The sequence below is a fragment of the Lontra canadensis genome, unplaced genomic scaffold, assembly GCF_010015895.1.
Source record: "Lontra canadensis isolate GAN:19392208 unplaced genomic scaffold, GSC_riverotter_1.0 scaffold18, whole genome shotgun sequence".
Lineage (NCBI taxonomy): Eukaryota > Metazoa > Chordata > Mammalia > Carnivora > Mustelidae > Lontra > Lontra canadensis.
This window is the reverse complement of record NW_022631012.1, coordinates 16,343,884-16,361,343: the sequence shown is the minus strand read 5'-3', so window position 1 is coordinate 16,361,343 and position 17,460 is coordinate 16,343,884. Positions and strand designations below refer to the sequence as shown.

The following is a 17,460-nucleotide window of genomic DNA, read 5'->3' as shown; positions in this document are numbered from 1 at the left end:
CTCCGGGATCATGACCTGAGCCAAAGGCAGACACTTAACTCACTGAGCCACCCGCGCCCCTAAAATCTTTTTTTTTTTTTTTTAAATCACAGAATAGATATGTATTCCTTGTAAGAAGACAAATCACAGAAAACTTATAAAGACAAAGTAGTCCTGACCCCCCATCTGTAATCCCAGGAGCTGACCATTTGCTAGAATTTGCTGTGCAGCTTTTTAGCCCTCACACACACCACTCCTTTCGATAGACATTGATATTGCATCCAGTTTTTTGCTATTACAAACAGTTGTTAAATAGGCAGTCCTGCAACTAGCTTTTTTGCTTCTTTACGCATTAGATGAGGCTTCACAAGGACGGCCTGAGAGCCCTGCTCTGACCCCATGGTGCCTCAAGCGTCCTAAGGGGACAGGAGAAGCTGGGATGGTGGTGAGATAGTGGTGCTACCTCTGCTTCAGAAACAACGTGCAGCCACTCCTCTTTCCAGCGAGCCGAGCCTTCTACTCAATGGGGACAGCCTGTGACCTTCTGGAGTTTGACACGCTGGACAAGATGGTCAAGTCCACTGTGGCTCCAGGTTCCGCCACCCTCTCCTTTCACATTATACTTGAGGGCTTTTCCTTCCCACCTTCAGTCTCAGTCCTGTCCTCATCCCCAAACCAACTGGAAGCAGGAGATGCTGGAGGAGCCCCAGCCCAGCCTGGTAGGCTAGACCTAATCCATGCCCAATCAGTCATTCATACCATTTTAAGAAAATATTTAAAAAGTTTTTATTTTAAGTAGGCTCCACTCCCAATATAGGACTTGAACTCAGGACCCCGAGATCAAGAGTCACATGCTCTACTGACTGAGCCAGCCAGGCGTCCCAAGAAAAACTTAGACTCATGAGAGTAGAATCCCTGAGTAAATGGAAAGGTGGTGATAAATATATTTTTCATTGATGAAAAAGGAAAATGAAAGGTTCAGAATTCAGAGTAATGAGCTGGATGACACCCTAAATTATACACCTGTGAGAATCACCAAAAAGAAATGAGAAGGCCGCATACACAAGTCACTCGGAGGGGTGTGGGGAGTGGAATAGATCAATGCTTGGGCATGATTGTGCGGGGTAGAAAGGCAGGGATGAGGTGTTCCTTTCTCACTACCTTCTGCAAAATTCCTCTAAAGTTAAGGAGCTTCAGGGACTTGTGAAAATGCAGATTCACAGGTCTCACCCTCGAAGCTTCTGACTGTTCCACTTGAGTGGGCCTCCAGCGTTTGTCTGTGCATGGGGTCCCCAGGGGGCCCACACTACTTGGTCTGAAGACCAAATCTTGAGAATTATCTCTGTACTGTGACCTAACAGGAATATCCCAGGTTTAAAAAGTTGGGAAATAATGCATCAGGGAGTTGTCACTCATCATCTGAGAACAATTACCAACAGATCCCTGAGACGAAAAGCAGACCAATTGCTTACCTAACCCCTCCTTTCAAAGCTTGAGTATCTTTACTTTGCATCGATCTTTGTCCCTCTCCCTGTCTGAAGAAGATGCGGTTTTATTACAAAGCCATGGCAATCACATGTTTTAAAGTTTGTGAGGAAGTTGGGATACCGGACAGGGGTAAATCCTGGGCTGGAAAACCCAGAGAAGGCGGGAGGGTGGGTGAGACCGAGAAAGGAGTTGCCGCCTTTACCCCTGACAGTTACTCAGTGTTGATCGGTGGGTCCCTGAGGCCGCTGAAGGGGAAGGCCATTGGCACTGTGCTGTCCTCTGCAGGCAGCCATGCCCAGGCAGAGCCAGGCTGGCACTCAATCATTCTCTGGAAGCCAAAGAAGGTAAAGGGAACATGGCTGAGTCCCTGGGACAGCAAAGCACTTTATATAGAAGACTTACTGGTTTCTGTCTTTCTCTCTCTTAAAAAAAGGTACGATTCATTTTTTCCTTCCCAGGAAAAGAAATAAGAAAGGTTGGTATTGTGGAAGTAAAGGCATTTTGGTTCTAATGTGCGCACTTCATTTGAGCGCGAACAGCTAACAAGTCTGGCGGGGGCGGGGGTGTGTGTGGGGGGGGCGCTGAGCCACCTCACTGGAGGCGGGGGAGGCCGCAGTGCCTGCGCTTCTGCATCTGGGCCTCCCGGCCTGCACCGGGGTCCTGATGCTGGCTGTGCACTGTGGCGAGGGCACATTTGCACACACAGTACCAAAGAGGACAAAGAGGTCTACAGAGGGGGCCGAGTTGTTTTGCTGATTGATGTCGACTCCATCTGCACTCGAGCAAGAGCTGGTATCTTGAGTAGCCCTGATCTGGGAGTCAGTCTCCACACCCCTGCCCGGTTCTGCCTGGTGAACCCGAGCTTGCCCGTGCCCCTGCCCGAAGGAGATGTTGTAGCTGGTACATCTACAACTGGAGGGGATTAGATGAGCTGATCTCCAAGGTTCATGAAATCAGATCGGAAGTTCGGTGAAATACCTTTTGTAGATATGAAATAAGCATTCGTTGAACTGAGTTCTCTAATAAATGAGCTATGTTTTAGGATTAAATGAGAGTTTGTAAGGATCCTTTGGCATTACCTGTCATGTCTTAGTACAGGTGTGGGCAACACGCTTGTCAGGAGCCATCCAAACTCAGCCAGAGTGTGCAGCAGGGGGCCGTAATCCGTTTTGATTTCATACCCCTGTGTGAATAAGCGTAAGAGCTCACAGTCTTAAAGGCAAAGACAACCCGCTACACAGGGGATTGCGATGAAAGGAGGTGGGTGTGACAGGAAAGGGAATTCATGCTCCATGAAACACGGTTTCACCAGCTGCACTCTTCCTTCATTTACTGCTACCTGCTGCCTTCTAACCCTGAACCAAGGTAGAAACACTGGGGATCAGCGTGGAGAGAGGTTTCTATATGGTTCTCCAGAGTCTGCGCCTTCCTTCTCTCTTGTTCCCCTGGTCTTCTTCAGGCATCAGACTTTAAGGTAGGGGCTTGGGGATCTGCATTTAAAAAAGCTCCCTTGTCATTTGGGTCCAAGTAGTTCATAGACCACAGTTTTAGAAGCACTGGTCAAGGGATTGGGAAGTGAGGACAAGAGTAGGGAGTGGAGATGGGGAAGTGAAAGGTGAGTGGGGCTTAGATGTGGAGTCGTTTTCCTGCTTTTTACTCATTTTTTTTTTTTTACTTGGAGCTTTACCTCTCTCCCTGCTCAGTGGGATTTCTAGTTTCTTTGAAAATGAGCTATGCCTCTCTCTATGCCCTTAGAAGGCCAGAACTGCAACCATGTCCACGAAGGAGCCCGTCAGTGAGGGCCTCATACACACAATGCGATATACCTGAATTCAGTCTGTACACCTCAAGGGCAGTCCACTCGGGGACATCTGAATGCAGAGCGCACAACATCAGCAGCAATGTCACCTCTGACTAGGAAGGACAATGCTGTGTGTACATATTTGGCCTGGCGAGAGAGAGAACACCTTTTGGATATTTTTGCCTTTGAAAGTCAATTCACAAGGTAAATAAAAAGTCAGTCACATTGCTTGCTTGGAGATAAAATCGTAGTTATTGACTGAGTTTTTTTCAGTTTTAGCTGGTTGTCATGGCATGCGTCAAGAGAATCTCGGTGCCAGGGAACTTTACTTCGGATTAGCATGGGGACCTACTGCTATCTAGATATAGGTAATTATTTTGCTGTCTTATAATGAAGTGGGACATTGAGTAAAGGAAATCGCCTTTTCATAAATGCGAACAAAGTCTCATTTTGTTGAGATGAAATTCTGAACCCTGCACAGACACGTGTTTGAAGGATGCTGCCTGGATTAGTCCATGAAGATCTTTGTCATGTGAAACTAAATAAAAAAGTAAAGCTAAATTGTCAGAAAACTGCAGTTTACCTCAATAACGGTCCATTGTTCTACTACGATGGCATCATTTCCTTTCCTAATGGAACCTGGAACTCCAGAACCCTCTTCTTCGTAGATAAAGAATCCTTCCAAAGATTTAGGCAGATGGTCCCCTGTGAGGAAAAGGATACAATTAAGAAGAGTTGCAAATACTGAGTGTCTCTTAAGATCATTTAAATCCTTAGATAACACTTTAGTAAGCAGAAATGAAAGCATACAAATTAATAAAATCTTGTTTTGGCTGAATCAACATCCCCCTCCTCCTCCTCTTTGAAGGTTATTATTATTATATTTTTTTGTGGGAAAGCCCAAGACAGGTTTGCACTTTACTGAATTAAAATCACACTGTAAATATGAAAACTACGATAAGAAAACCAAGATAAAATAATATTGTACAATGGGAAGCAAGTGGATTTCCTAAGCCTAGAAAGCATCGGGAAATGACCTTCACCTTGAAATCAAATTTTGGTTTCCGGTCTGTATGTTTATGCGTATGAATTACACCAGTAAGAGAGAAAACATAAAAAATGTTAATCATTGAAGTTACAGGTGTGATATTAAAACTAATGTGAGGTAAGACCACTTAAAAAACTGTAAACACAAAACAATTCTTCACCTCCATGATGCTTTAAAAAAATCATAAAAGAATGGTAACAGGAAAATCTTACACAGAGGTCATTGTCAAAAGAATTCCTGCTGGGAAGGAAGTTTTAAGGGAGGGCCTCTGACATTTTCTTGAATAGCTGACAATAACCAGCTGGTGAAAACTTAATTGATTTTATGGACGGTCTTTTGTGTCTTATTTTGCAATAGGAGACAATTTTCCCATGGTCACGTGCTGGTTAAACATTTTGGTTTTTTATACTGTACAATGTCACATCAAGGTCTCCCTGGTGGACAGTTATCTAAATTATAACCTACAAAGTTTTCAAGTGATCTTTTAAGTTTAAAGATAAAAAAGACAAACATAATTTCAATGTAATTTTTAGTTTTGATTTTTATTAATAGGCTGTGAACTTTAAGAGAAACTCCTTACTATTATTATTATTTACATTACTTACAGCTAGGGCAGAACATCATGAAGAATTTACATTGTTCAGACTGGTTCCCAAAAACCCGGTAAAGTTTAATTTACTAGTTGGAATTAGTTTTCTGATTACAGCATATGTATATGTTCCACTTCCTTTAAATGTACTTGTCCACTGTCACCCCAAAGTGACCAGGGGAAGTAAATCTTTCTGACTGTAAGTTTAGAGCATCATAACACCATCTATAAAACTATGTATGCCCCAAGTCCTTTTTTAGAACGGGGGTATGAATTTTAGAAATAATTATATGCTGTGATAATTGTGTAATTATAATCTGCCTCTTATTTACTTGGGGATTATATAATGTGAGAACCATCGGGTTTGGGCTCTGTGTCTGTTTCCTTGTTCTCAGTATTGGGGTACCCTAGTACTTCTAAATTCTTTTGGTTTAGAGAGAATGAAAGTGTGCTAGACTCATACAGAGCAATACCACACAAGAATAAACAAGCAAGACTCACTGCTGTGTAGCAACAGGGATGAATTTCAGATACTATGTTGAGCAAAAGAGACCAGACAGAGAGTACATACTGTATTTGTCAATCTGTGTGAAGGTCAGAGACAGGCAAGACTGGCTGTCAAAAGGGTGCTTACTCTGGGTGGGGGGATATTGACTGGGAGGGGTCATGAGGTGGTTTTCTGGGATATTGGAATTGTTCTGTACCATTTCCCTCCCCTCCAAATTCCCCCCTCCCAGCTTTATTGAGATACAACTGACCTATAAAGAGATGTTTTATATCTTGAACGTTTGTGTTCTATTTGGCTGTACACGTGAGGTTAACGCACTTTACTATGTGGATATTATATTTAGGTCCCTCCCTCTCACTTTAGAGCTCCCAGAGCCCTGGCTGATCTTCTTGGGGCCCATGCCAATGCCCAGAGCAACTGACGAAGGATAATTATAGCAGAAAGTACTTACATCACTTGAAAAATTCGCCCTAACGGAAGTGGTGGCAAGGCAGGGTGGCAGGGACGGTCTCATGGAGAGTGACTGTTTGGGTGCTTGGTGTGTTAAATCTTTCAGGTAATGGGGTGAGGTGATAATTCTGACCAATTACTTAATAACTGTTCCTGAACTGGGTCAATTCTTAACATTACACATCCCAGAGCTTCCCACCCAGTATGCCTTGGCTCACTGGTATGCAGAGAGCCTGCTACAGGAGTGCCAAGATATAGGGCGCCCCCTCCCACTCAGAAAAACGTTATCCTCTTCTACCTGTATGCTTTATATAATATTACCATTTTCTATGTGTACGTAATACGAAAAAGTTACAAGTCGTTGACCTGATGCAGTGCTGCTTAATTTTTTTTTAAAGCCAAATACCACCAATAGCAAAGGCAACTAGACCTTTGTCCTTGAGGATGGTCTCCAAGTACAGTTGGAAGTGTACTTCGGGTGTGGCAAGAATAATCCTTTCAATTCTAATGCTGTATCTTAAAATCCATGCAAACTTTGCATTCTTTTCAAGTATGTTCTTATATGTAAAAAAGTGTGGTTCTCCATCTCCCCATCTTGAGTAATACTGATACTCTAGGAAGAGTCTTATCCTGTGAACCTTTGTACGCCCTAGCGCAAGGCTGCATACCCCCAGGGTACTTGGACCCTGGTTTGAGAAGCACAAGCTTAAAGGACTCTCAGGGAACGGTTTACTTGTCTGGACACGTGTCCTGACACATTCATTTCAGCTATACGTGACATTGACATTTCTGTAAATGCGAGGAAAAGTAACCTTTTGTTTTAGTATTTTTGGTTCACGTGTCATTTTTGGCCTGGACCATCTCTGAGGACTGGAGAGCACATATAGAAACTCTCTTTTGGAGATTATTCATAAACATTCTGTCTCCAAAACAAATCTCAGCCTGTTTATTTTTCTCCGTCTCTACCCTCATCTCTGTATGAGTCAATGCAACAGCCTCTTAATGGCACCCCCCTTCCACTCTTGCCCTCCCTGATCCACTTCCCAAAATGAGGCCAAAGAGGTTCTTTTAAAAAATGCAGATCAGGTCATAAGTCCTTCTTTAAATTTTCAGCAGATGACTTGGAATAAAAATCCTGGTAGGATGACAAAAAAAGGAAAAAAAAAAAATCAATCCTGGCAGGACGGCTAATTGGCTAAGAGCCGGACTCCACCTAGATGCCCCGGTGCCTCACTGTCTCGTGACATGAGCATGGGCACATTTTTATTTAATATTTCTGTGCCTCAGCTTCCTTATCTATAAAAGGGGAATAATCATGCCAAACTCATAGTGTTGCCGTGGGGATTAAATGAGTTAAAAACTGTAAAGTGCTTAGAACAATGCTGGTATATAATAATAAGTACAAATACAGGTCAGCTCTTGTTGCGTTTTATTAAGACCAGCTGCCACTCACCTCTCCTACCTTGCCTGGAGCAGGTCTCTCTTCATACCCTGCTCCAGCGACCAGACATTTTCCCTGATCCTCCTTCCCGCCCTGGGGTTTCTGAACATCTGGGGGTGTTTCTTCTGCCTACAACGGTCTGTCTCTGGCTCTCGAATGCTGGCTTTCCAGTCTCGGTGTGACTGGTGATTCGTCAGGCAGGACCTCTCGACCCTCCTTACAGTATCACGTTGGGTAATGTCGCCGCGCTTCCCTCAGCTTTGAAGTCAGACATGTATGCTTCCATACCGTTGCTGCCCGACGGCCTTATGCCCCAGGGCCAGCTTTCGGAGAGGAGGGAAGATGTCCCTACTCTCGTCTGAGTAGGGAAGATGTCCGGTTTGCTCATCACTGTAAACCAGGTGCCTGGGTACATGTGAAGTGAATTAAGACATGTTGCTTTGTCAGTACTCTACCGCACTCCTCATTCTGGTGCGGCTTGCCTGCTAGCTCCACACAAGCGTTTTTATGGGGGTGAAGAGATCGAAATGAATTTAAGTCTAAAAATTCCTAAAAAGTAAAAATGTAGCCTTGAAATGTGAGTGTACTCAAGGTGGGGAGAGGCTATTCTCTGACAATGATGGGGGCGTTCATAGGCTAGTCAAGTATGAGGACCGTGTGTGTGTGTGTGTGTGTGTGTGTGTGTGTGTGTGTTTTCTACCAGCTGGCAAAGCTGCTCATCTCAGCCCGTGCCAACTGCCCACTGAAACTCTACACATTCTGGTAAAATAAAGTGCTTTGTCTTTGTTGGCTCATCTGGGGAAGCCTGTTGTAGGCTCTCCTGGGACCATTTGGGGTTTTTGCCCTACAGTGCATATGCAGTGACTCCAGCGGAGGACCGGTTTGGTGAGGGCCCGGCAGTGCTGGAGAAGGTCAGATACAGGAGGCCGCCGCAGTGGGAACCCTCAGGCTGTAAGAACAGCAAGTGGGCCACTGGGTGCCTCTCCCGGGGAGCTTTTCGAAGCAGAAAAGGCTTTGAGGGTGCGTGGGAAAGGACACTGAAGAAGAATTCACAGACCTCACGACCCCTCCACCGCGATCCCACCAAAGGAGAAAACTTTTTAAAAGTTTGTTCCTCCTCTCCCTGTCTCCAGAGGAAGATATTTTATAAAACGAGATTTGTGCAGTAATGTATTTAAACGTCTGTGCAACGTCTGGTTTTGTCCGTCTATTCCTCGTGACAGGCTGACTTCTGACAGGATTCTGGAAGAGGATGGAAGCGAGACAAAACAAAACACACATTGTGTCCCCCGCGCTCTAGCTGTCAGGCATCACATATCCCAGAACAAAGCAACCGATTCAGCCCTGCTTCCGCTGACTTGCTTCTCACAGTGGCACAGGCGTGGGTCACAGGTCCCCTCCGCTGCTTGCCTGCGCTCGTCGGGAAGTCCCGAGTGACGCACCGACTCGCCAGACCCCACACACCGTGGTGGCTCGTTAGGGCCTTGGCAAAGCCCTCCATGTAAGATGGCTAATGAGACGTTCCCAGTTGCTGAGAGGGAGAGCTTCTCCCCCGGGCTCTCTAACAGCTTCTGAGGCTTTGCAACAAAAGGCCTCCCGAGCCTCCGGCTGGCAACTGCTGGGGCTAATTTTATTTTCACCAGGCGAGGCCCAAGGCCGGCAGGCCTGAAAGGGATTTTGAAAGGAGTATTTTTCGTTTTTCCTTCAGCAGTTAGTCACGAACCAACATTTGAAATGGCTCCAACTTAGACTTTCTGGGAGGAAGAGAAGGAGAAAGAGAAGAAAGAGAACTACAGAAGCGCACACCGACCTCCGAGCGGGCGGCCCGCGGGGCTGTGAGGGCCCTCGGTGAGCGGCGGGGAGAGACAGCGGAAAGGAGCTCTGGCAGGGGCGGGGCACTGTGGAGTCACTTCGTACACCCTGTGTCTCACTAAATTTTCACAGCAGTAAAGTAGGGCATATTTTTATTTGCCTTTCAGGAAAATGTGGCTCCGCAAGCTCCCTAACTTCTCCACATCACCCGCTCCTAAGTTGAGGACATAACGTTTAAACCCTGGTCTTTCTTCTTACTAGATTTTGGTGCTTCCATAAAAGGCCAACTTGGGAGAAATTTATAATAACCAAAAATACTAAGGAATATCTATTGAGCACAGCTCTGGGCTGTGTGCTATGGGCCATAATTTCTGGGTGTTCCAATGGCCTAGATCCTTAGTCTTGGTTTCTAGTTAAAAGAACCTATTGGACCATGGTCCTTTTTTTTTTTTTTTTTAAAGATTTTATTTGTTTATTTGACAGACAGAGATCACAAGTAGGCAGAGAGGCAGGAAGAGAGAGGGGGAAGCAGGCTCCCCGCTGAGCAGAGAGCCTGATGCAGGACTCGATCCCAGGACCCTGAGATCATGACCTGAGCCGAAGGCAGAGGTTTAACCCCCTGAGCCACCCAGGTGCCCCTGGACCATGATTTTTGATAATTTTAGATAATTACCCAAAGCCTTTAGTTCTTTTTTTTTTTTCCCCATTTAATATATGTTGTATTATTTATTTCAGGGATAAGGGTCTGTGATTCATCAGTCTTACACAATTCATAACGCTCACCATAGCACATACCCTCCCTGATGTCCATCCCAAAGTCTTTAGTTCTGTTAGTTAAGGTATCCCTGGTTTACTGATAAACTGATTTTCTTTTTTTTTTATTTTTTAAAAAAAGTATTTAAATTCTAGTTAGTTAAACATATACTCTAATATTGGCTTCAGAAGTAGAATTTCGTGATTTATCACTTACATATAACACCCAGTGCTCATCATAACAAGTGCCTCCTTTTTAAAAAATTTTTAAAAAGATTTTTTTTATTTGACAGACAGAGATCACAGGTAGGCAGAGAGGCAAACAGAGAGAGAGAGAGGAGGAAGCAAATTCCCTGCTGAGCTAAAAGCCTGATGCGGGACTCGATCCCAGGACCCTGAGATCATGACCTGAGCCAAAGGCAGAGGCTTAACCCACTGAGCCACCCAGGTGCCCCAACAAGTGCCTCCTTAATAATCATCACCCATTTAGACCATTCCTGCCCTCCTCTCCTCCAACAACCCTCAGTTTGCTCTCTGTAGTTGAGAGTCTCATGGGGCACCTGGGTGGCTCAGCTGGTTAAGCGTCTGCCTTCTGCTCAGGTCATGATCCCAGGTTCCTGGGACTGAGCCCCATGTCTGGTTCCTTGATCAGTGGGGAGTCTGCTTCTCCCTCTCTCTCAGCACCCCCAATCCCTGCTCATGCTCTCTCTCAAATAAACAAATAAAATCTTTTTTAAAAAGTCTCTTAAAGGGGCACCTGGGTGGCTCAGTGGGTTAAAGCCTCTGCGTTCGGCTCAGGTCATGATCCCAGGGTGCTGGGATTGAGCCCCGCATTGGGCTCTCGGGAGCCTGCTTCCCCCTCTCTCTCTGCCTGCCTCTCTGCCTACTTGTGATCTCTGTCAAATAAATAAATAAAATCTTTAAAAAAAAAGTGTCTTATGATTTGCCTCCCCCTTCTTTTTTACTTCTTACCCTATGGTTCATCTGTTTCGTTTCTTCCACTTATGAGTGAAATTATATGGCATTTGTCTTTCCCTGACTTATTTTTCTTCGCATAATACACTCTAGCTCCAACTGACAGTGTTGCAAAAGGAAAGATTTCATTCTTTTTGATGGCTAAGTAATATTCCATTGTGTGCATGCATGTGTATATATACACAAACATACATACATCTTTATTCATTCATTAGTTGATGGATTTTTCGGCTTTTTCTCTAATTTGGCTATTGTTGATAGTGCTGCTATAAACATCGGGGTGCATGTGTCCCTTCAAACAGTATTTTTGTATTCTTTGGGAAATACCTAGTAGTGTAATTGTGGGATCGTAGTGTAGTTCAAAGTTTTAACTTTTTGAGGAAACTCCATACTGAATGATGGTCTTTTTTTTTTTTTAAGGATTTTATTTATTATTTGACAGAGAGAGACACAGCGAGGAAAGGAACACAAGCAGGGGGAGTGGGAGAGGGAGAAGCAGGCTTCCCGCTGAGTAGGGAACATGACATGGAGCTGTATCCCAGGACCCTAGGATCATGACCAGAGCCGAAGGCAGATGCTTAATGACTGAGCCACCCAGGCGCCCCCGGAATGATAGTCTGATATAATGATAATAAGGTATATTGAGATCTCATCTTATTTGCTTTTTTTTCTTTCCTCTAATCTCATTGAGGTAATTAATTACCCTGGTTTTCATAGCCTTCATCCTTCCTAACTTATTTTTCAAATCTCCTGACCATGAATTTTTCTTTTCTTTTACCACTAATCTCTTTTTCAAAATAGTTTCTCTAGAAAGAAATTTTTGGAAAGATTTGTTTGTTTTAGTGATAGACATGAATGATTACATGTTCCATTGCAACTAAGAGGAAGGCTAGGGGAAGTTGAAAGATAAAAGGGGGCAGAAATAAATAGTGTCAATATCATTTTTGAACCAAAGGTTATTTTCTATACAAATTATAGAGTCAGATATAGACTAGAATACATGGTAGATAGTGTCCAAATTTGAGATAGTGTGTAAGTTTGGACAGTAACTGTCAAATGCACTTACAGTCCTCCTAAATGGGCTGTTATAACGCATCTTATTTGGAAAATCCTAGTCAATCATACAGTTTTGTCTATTCCTGACAGTTACAACCCAACAGCAAACATTCCACTATAATTATACCACATATGACGGTTAAGCTTGCATCTGTCTGTCTATCTATCTATCTATCTATCTATCTATCAATCATCTATCCGTCTATCTATCATCACAATCTCTTTATTATGATTCACAGGGGGAATCTGTGCCGAGCCTCTGGGAGCATCAACTTCTTCAGGAGAGAAAGCTGAGCCCTGGGGAGGAGTATCCAGCTGTGGTGATGGGAAAACAGGGCTTGAGGATGTTCTGCTCATCTTACTGTCAAATTATCTTGCACAAAAAGGAACATAGGAAAGGCACAAGGGACCAGAGGGCATTGGATCCTCCAGGTTCTTAGTGTTCTCAGAGCCCCACTCACAAGCCTGTGCTTGGCTCGGAGACAGATCACAGGCCATCTCTTCAAGGAGGCTGAGCTTAAAGACCTTTGTTTCACAGGGATGTGGAAAGGCCTGCTGTTTACACCTTGCTGTTCTCATTTATGGTCATGCCAACCCATGCCATACAAACTGGAACATGATTGGGCTTCTTAGTCACTGGCCCAGACCAGATATGACACACTGTCCAAAATCTGGGTCATCAGGACCTGTGGCTCAGAGGAAAGGTTTTCCTTAGTGCTTTTTGGGTCTAGTGGAAATTCTGTCACCTGTTTATTTTCTTTCCTTTCAAGGATGCCAAAAGCAGCGGCAACAGGAAAGCATGATGGTTAAACTTTTAAATTAGAGCTACATGGCTATGTCATAATTGCAATCTAATTCCTAATGATTAATACCTGTCCTTTTAGCCACAGATCTTGAAAGGCAAAAACATTTCCACCAGCTCTGACACAGGTCAAATTCTTTAGTTATGAATATATCATAATATATAACTTACCTTTAGATGTTTCCCAGCATACAAAAGAATCAATTAAAGACAAGCCTTGCTTATAATAAAATGTAGTTAATTCCAGCCAATCAGCATCAAGCGTACTAATGACAGATCCTTTTCTTGTTACTTTCATTGACAGGACGCCTTCCTGATAGGTCCAACAGGTTGATTCATCATCAAAAACATTGAATACCATATACAATTTGTTATCTGGGGATAGATGTTCAGAAAGAAGAAAAAATATTTGTTTATTCACTTATTAAAAAGGTTCCTAAAATTTTCTTTTATTACTCATGTATTTCAAACAAACAGATAAGCATAGAGAATTAATAAAATTACCTACCACTCAGCTTTATTAAATGTTAACCTTATGCCATGTTTCCTTTAGACTTTTTTCCAGGAAATGAGAAATGGATGTAGTTGAGGCTCACTTTGTAATCTTCCCTAATCCAATTCTCCAGAATTAGCTACTATAATGATTTGGTGTTTATTATTCTCATTCAAGCTTTTACTCTCTTAATGCACATTTATATACCCATTAATATATATCATGTTTTGCAGTTTAAAAAAACGTTTAAAGCAGTATGATATTGTATATATGCATCTATAATTTTTTTTAATAGCTTGTTTGTCAGTCCCTTGTTTGTCAGTCAGGGATTTTATTTTTTTTTTTAAAGATTTTATTTATTTACTTGACACACACAGAGAGATCACAAGTAGGCAGAGAGGCAGGCAGAGAGAGAGGGGGGAAGCAGGCTCCCTGCTGAGCAGAGAGCTGGATGCGGGGCTCCATCCCAGGACCCTGAGATCATGACCTGAGCTGAAGGCAGAGGCTTAACCCTCTGAGCCACCCATGCATCTTATAAATTGATTTTTTAAAAAAGATTTTATTTATTTATTTGACAGAGAAGTCACAAGTAGGCAGAGAGGCAGACAGAGAAGGAGGGGAAAGCAGGCTCCCTGCTGAGCAGAGAGCCCGATGTGGGGCTCAATCCCAGGACCCCGAGATCATGACCTGAGCCGAAGGTAGAGGCTTAACCAACTGAGCCACCCAGGCACCCCTATAAATTGATTTTTTAGAAAGATTTTATGTATTATTTGAGAGAGAGAGAGAGCAAAGTGTTGTGAGGGGAGAGAAGAGAGAGAGGGAGAAGCAGACTCCTCACTGAGTAGGGATCCCAAGGAGGGGAGATGGGGGGAGGGGGCCTCGATCCCAGGAACCCAGATCATGACCTGAGCCAGACGCAGACACTTAATCAACTGAGCCACCCAGATGCCAGTATAAGTTGATTTTTTTAATGCTTGAGGTGGAATTAATACATATAGACATTCATTTAGTTAAACTGCAGTTTATTATTCTCGTTGATATATTGTTTCCAAAATTTTGTTATCGTAAGCATTATGCATGCCTCTCACGTAAGAGTGACTCTAGAATACTTATTTAGACATGGAACTGCTGGGTCATATCTTCTAGTTTTCCATAAGTTGACAAATTCTTTTTTTTTTTTTTTTTAAAGATTTTATTTATTTATTTGACAGAGAGAGATCACAAGTAGGCAGAGAGGCAGGCAGAGAGAGAGAGGAGGAAGCAGGCTTCCTGCCGAGCAGAGAGCCTGATGCAGGACTCGATCCCAGGACCCTGAGATCATGACCTGAGCCGAAGGCAGAGGCTTAACCCACTGAGCCACCCAGGTGCCCTATAAATTGACAAATTCTTAATTTAGGGAGTGGTCTATGGACCCACCTATATGGTTATGTTTTGGAAGACCAACGCCACTTGTATTGGAAAAGTACTTGGAGGTATGTATGTTATGTGCATTTTTTTTGTTATGTGCATTTAAAAAAAAAGATTTAATTAATTAGTTTAGAGAGTGCTCAAGTAGGGGAAGGGGCAGGGGGAGAGAAAGATAGAGAGAAACTCCAGCAGACTCCACTCAGAGTGTGGAGCCAGATGCAAGACTCGATCTCATGACCATGAGATCATGACCTGAGCCAAAACCAAGAGTTGGATGCCGAGCGAACTGAGCCACTCAGGTGCCCCCATGTACATTTTTCTGGATTGAGTCTCCATGGGTTTCAGCAGATTCTCTAAGACGTCTTTTGTGTGTGTCTCCCTCAAACTCATGTTGCCACCATCCCACCCCTGCACACAAAGTTAAGAAATACTGCCATAGACAAATTATTAAGAAGTTTATGATTTAAACTATTTAGAAAGTGGAGCCTAGGGGCTCCTGGGTGGCTCAGTTGATAAGCGTCTGACTCTTGATTTCAGCTCAGGTAGTGATCTCAGAGTTGTGAGACCAAGCCCTGGGTTGGGCTCTGCACTGGGCATGGAGCCTGCTTAAGATTCCCTCTCTGTCCCTCCATCCACCCTCTAAAAATTTTTTAAAAAATTAAAAAAAGAAAGTAGAAACTAAAGATGGATAATTTAATTAAATTGGTAGCATATTGGATTTAGAACTTAAAAGGACTGGAATAAACACCTGATGTTATCGAAGTTAGGATGGGAACCAGCAGGACTTTAAAGATAGCATTGTATGGAAGATAGAAAATAGGTCTCTGACCCTTTTGTTCCTAAAATGTTTGCACTGCAGGAAAATCAGGATGGTTGTTAGCTAAGGAGCTGGGGAAGAAAATGGGAGGGTGGTGGTGGTGAGGAAGGGTGAGATGATGAATTAGAAGATGCTTCTGGTTCATTCTTAAAAAGATGGTGCTGATCATGGTCGAGTGGGTCTCTGCCATCCTCAGAATGTTGAGTACATCTCACTACAACCTGGAAGGCCGGTGTGTGTGTGTGTGGTGTGTTACACCAGAGTGTGCAGTTTCAGCCCTGGCACGGATCAAAGGATCAGTCAACAACAGTTAACTTAATAAGGAACTGATTCTGCGGCAGGCACTGGACTAAGTGTCTTATCTTTAGCAACTTCTCACAACAACCCCCTTTCTATGAAGAAATTGAGGCAGTCTGACTCTAGAGCTCTTAATTCTAAGGTATGCATCATCTTTGACTTTCTCTAGTAGTGCCTTTTATTTTATTTTATTTTTTAAAAATATTTATTTTTATTTTATTTTTTTTATAAACATATGATATATTTTTATCCCCAGGGGTACAGGTCTGTGAATTGCCAGGTTTACACACTTCACAGCACTCACCATAGCACATATCCTCCCCAACGTCCATAACCCCACCCCCCTTCTGCCAACCCCCCTCCCCGCCAGCAACCCTCAGTTTGTTTTGTGAGATTAAGAGTCACTTATGGTTTGTCTCCCTCCCAATCCCATCTTGTTTCATTTATTCTTCTCCTACCCCCTTAACCCCCCATGTTGCATCTCGTAGTGCCTTTTAAAGCACGCCTGTGAAGGTAGCAGAAAACTCTGAGCAGGCCAAAATACATGAAAAAGCAGTCTCAATTTTTTGGAAGACTTGCCAGTTGGCAAAGTAGAATAAGACTAATGTTTAAGGTTATTTTAGGATGCAGGCACTATTGTTATATTAATCATTTCATCATGAATTGCATTTTCTTATTCTAACTGATGATCAAAGAAAGCCAATTAACTTCAAAGGCAAAAACCATCCATGAAATGGGAAAAGCCAAAACTAAAATTCTCACACACTGTTTTTAAAAACAAACATGAGTCAGAACAGCTCTCTATGTTTATAGAATCACTTTCTGTGCACACACAGCCTCCATTTTATGCAGGAGCTGGTGAATGACTAGATGGAAACCAATTTTCAAAACAAAACTTCCTTATGTGGAAGGCATTGTACGACCATGCCACGAGCAGCTGTTTGAAGAACTGCCCTATCTTATTTTTGGCTATAATAATTTCAAAAAAATTCAAGACAAGTTTGTATTAGTTTATTCAGTATTTATAATCTTTAGAAATTTACTTTGCCTCACATTTCTAAAAAAACATGAAAAATTTATTTTTGCTAAATTTAAACTATTGCACTATTTCTACTTCTCTTGTCTATTACCTTCTCCCCTTCTGGATTTAGAGTAATTGGGGCTGCCATCTCGGTCCATTTGACACTGTCCACTTTCATGATGAAGTTCTTCCTCAATTCCACTCTCAGATGATTGCCCACTCAATGTTCCTTCGTTCCAACTTTTACAGTTTTCCTCTGAAGTGTGTCTCACAGACAGTGTTGATTCCGTATCTCCATCATGGTTGGTTCCATTGCAGAATTTAAGTGGTGGGTAAGGCTGTGATATGAATCCAACAAATTTCATTCCTCTCTTAGCAGCTATATTAATCTGAAAATAGATTATAGAACAAAATGTAAAATTCATTTACATTGATTACTACATCAGTTAGCCTATAGGCTTATTAAGGAAACCCATAAGAAGAAATAAATTGACCACTAAGCAAAGACCCATTCATACACAGAGTAATAACCTCCAATAAAGCACTCCTCCTAAGTTACTATTACTGTGACTTCTTCAAACAGAACTTCAAACAGATACGCTTTAGAAATTATGAGAACAGGAATCATGTTTTTCTTCAAAAAGTTACTATTTGGGAAGAACTAATAATTCTATAACATGATTTTTACAGACTTGTTAACAATGGTTTCTCTCATTGAGGCAA

General features: G+C 42.8%; 1 protein-coding gene across 1 annotated transcript in view; it reads right to left on the bottom strand.

Moving 5' to 3' along the window:
• Window positions 1–17,460, bottom strand: part of RFTN2 (raftlin family member 2) — a 78,352-nt gene that overhangs the window by 28,516 nt on the left and 32,376 nt on the right. The window contains exons 4-7 of the mRNA XM_032860152.1: window positions 16,847–17,126; window positions 12,874–13,077; window positions 3,852–3,973; window positions 2,547–2,650 (exon numbers count right to left, since the gene is read on the bottom strand). Of these exons, the coding sequence (XP_032716043.1) occupies window positions 2,547–2,650; window positions 3,852–3,973; window positions 12,874–13,077; window positions 16,847–17,126 (710 nt within the window). The remainder of the gene's footprint in view (window positions 1–2,546; window positions 2,651–3,851; window positions 3,974–12,873; window positions 13,078–16,846; window positions 17,127–17,460) is intronic.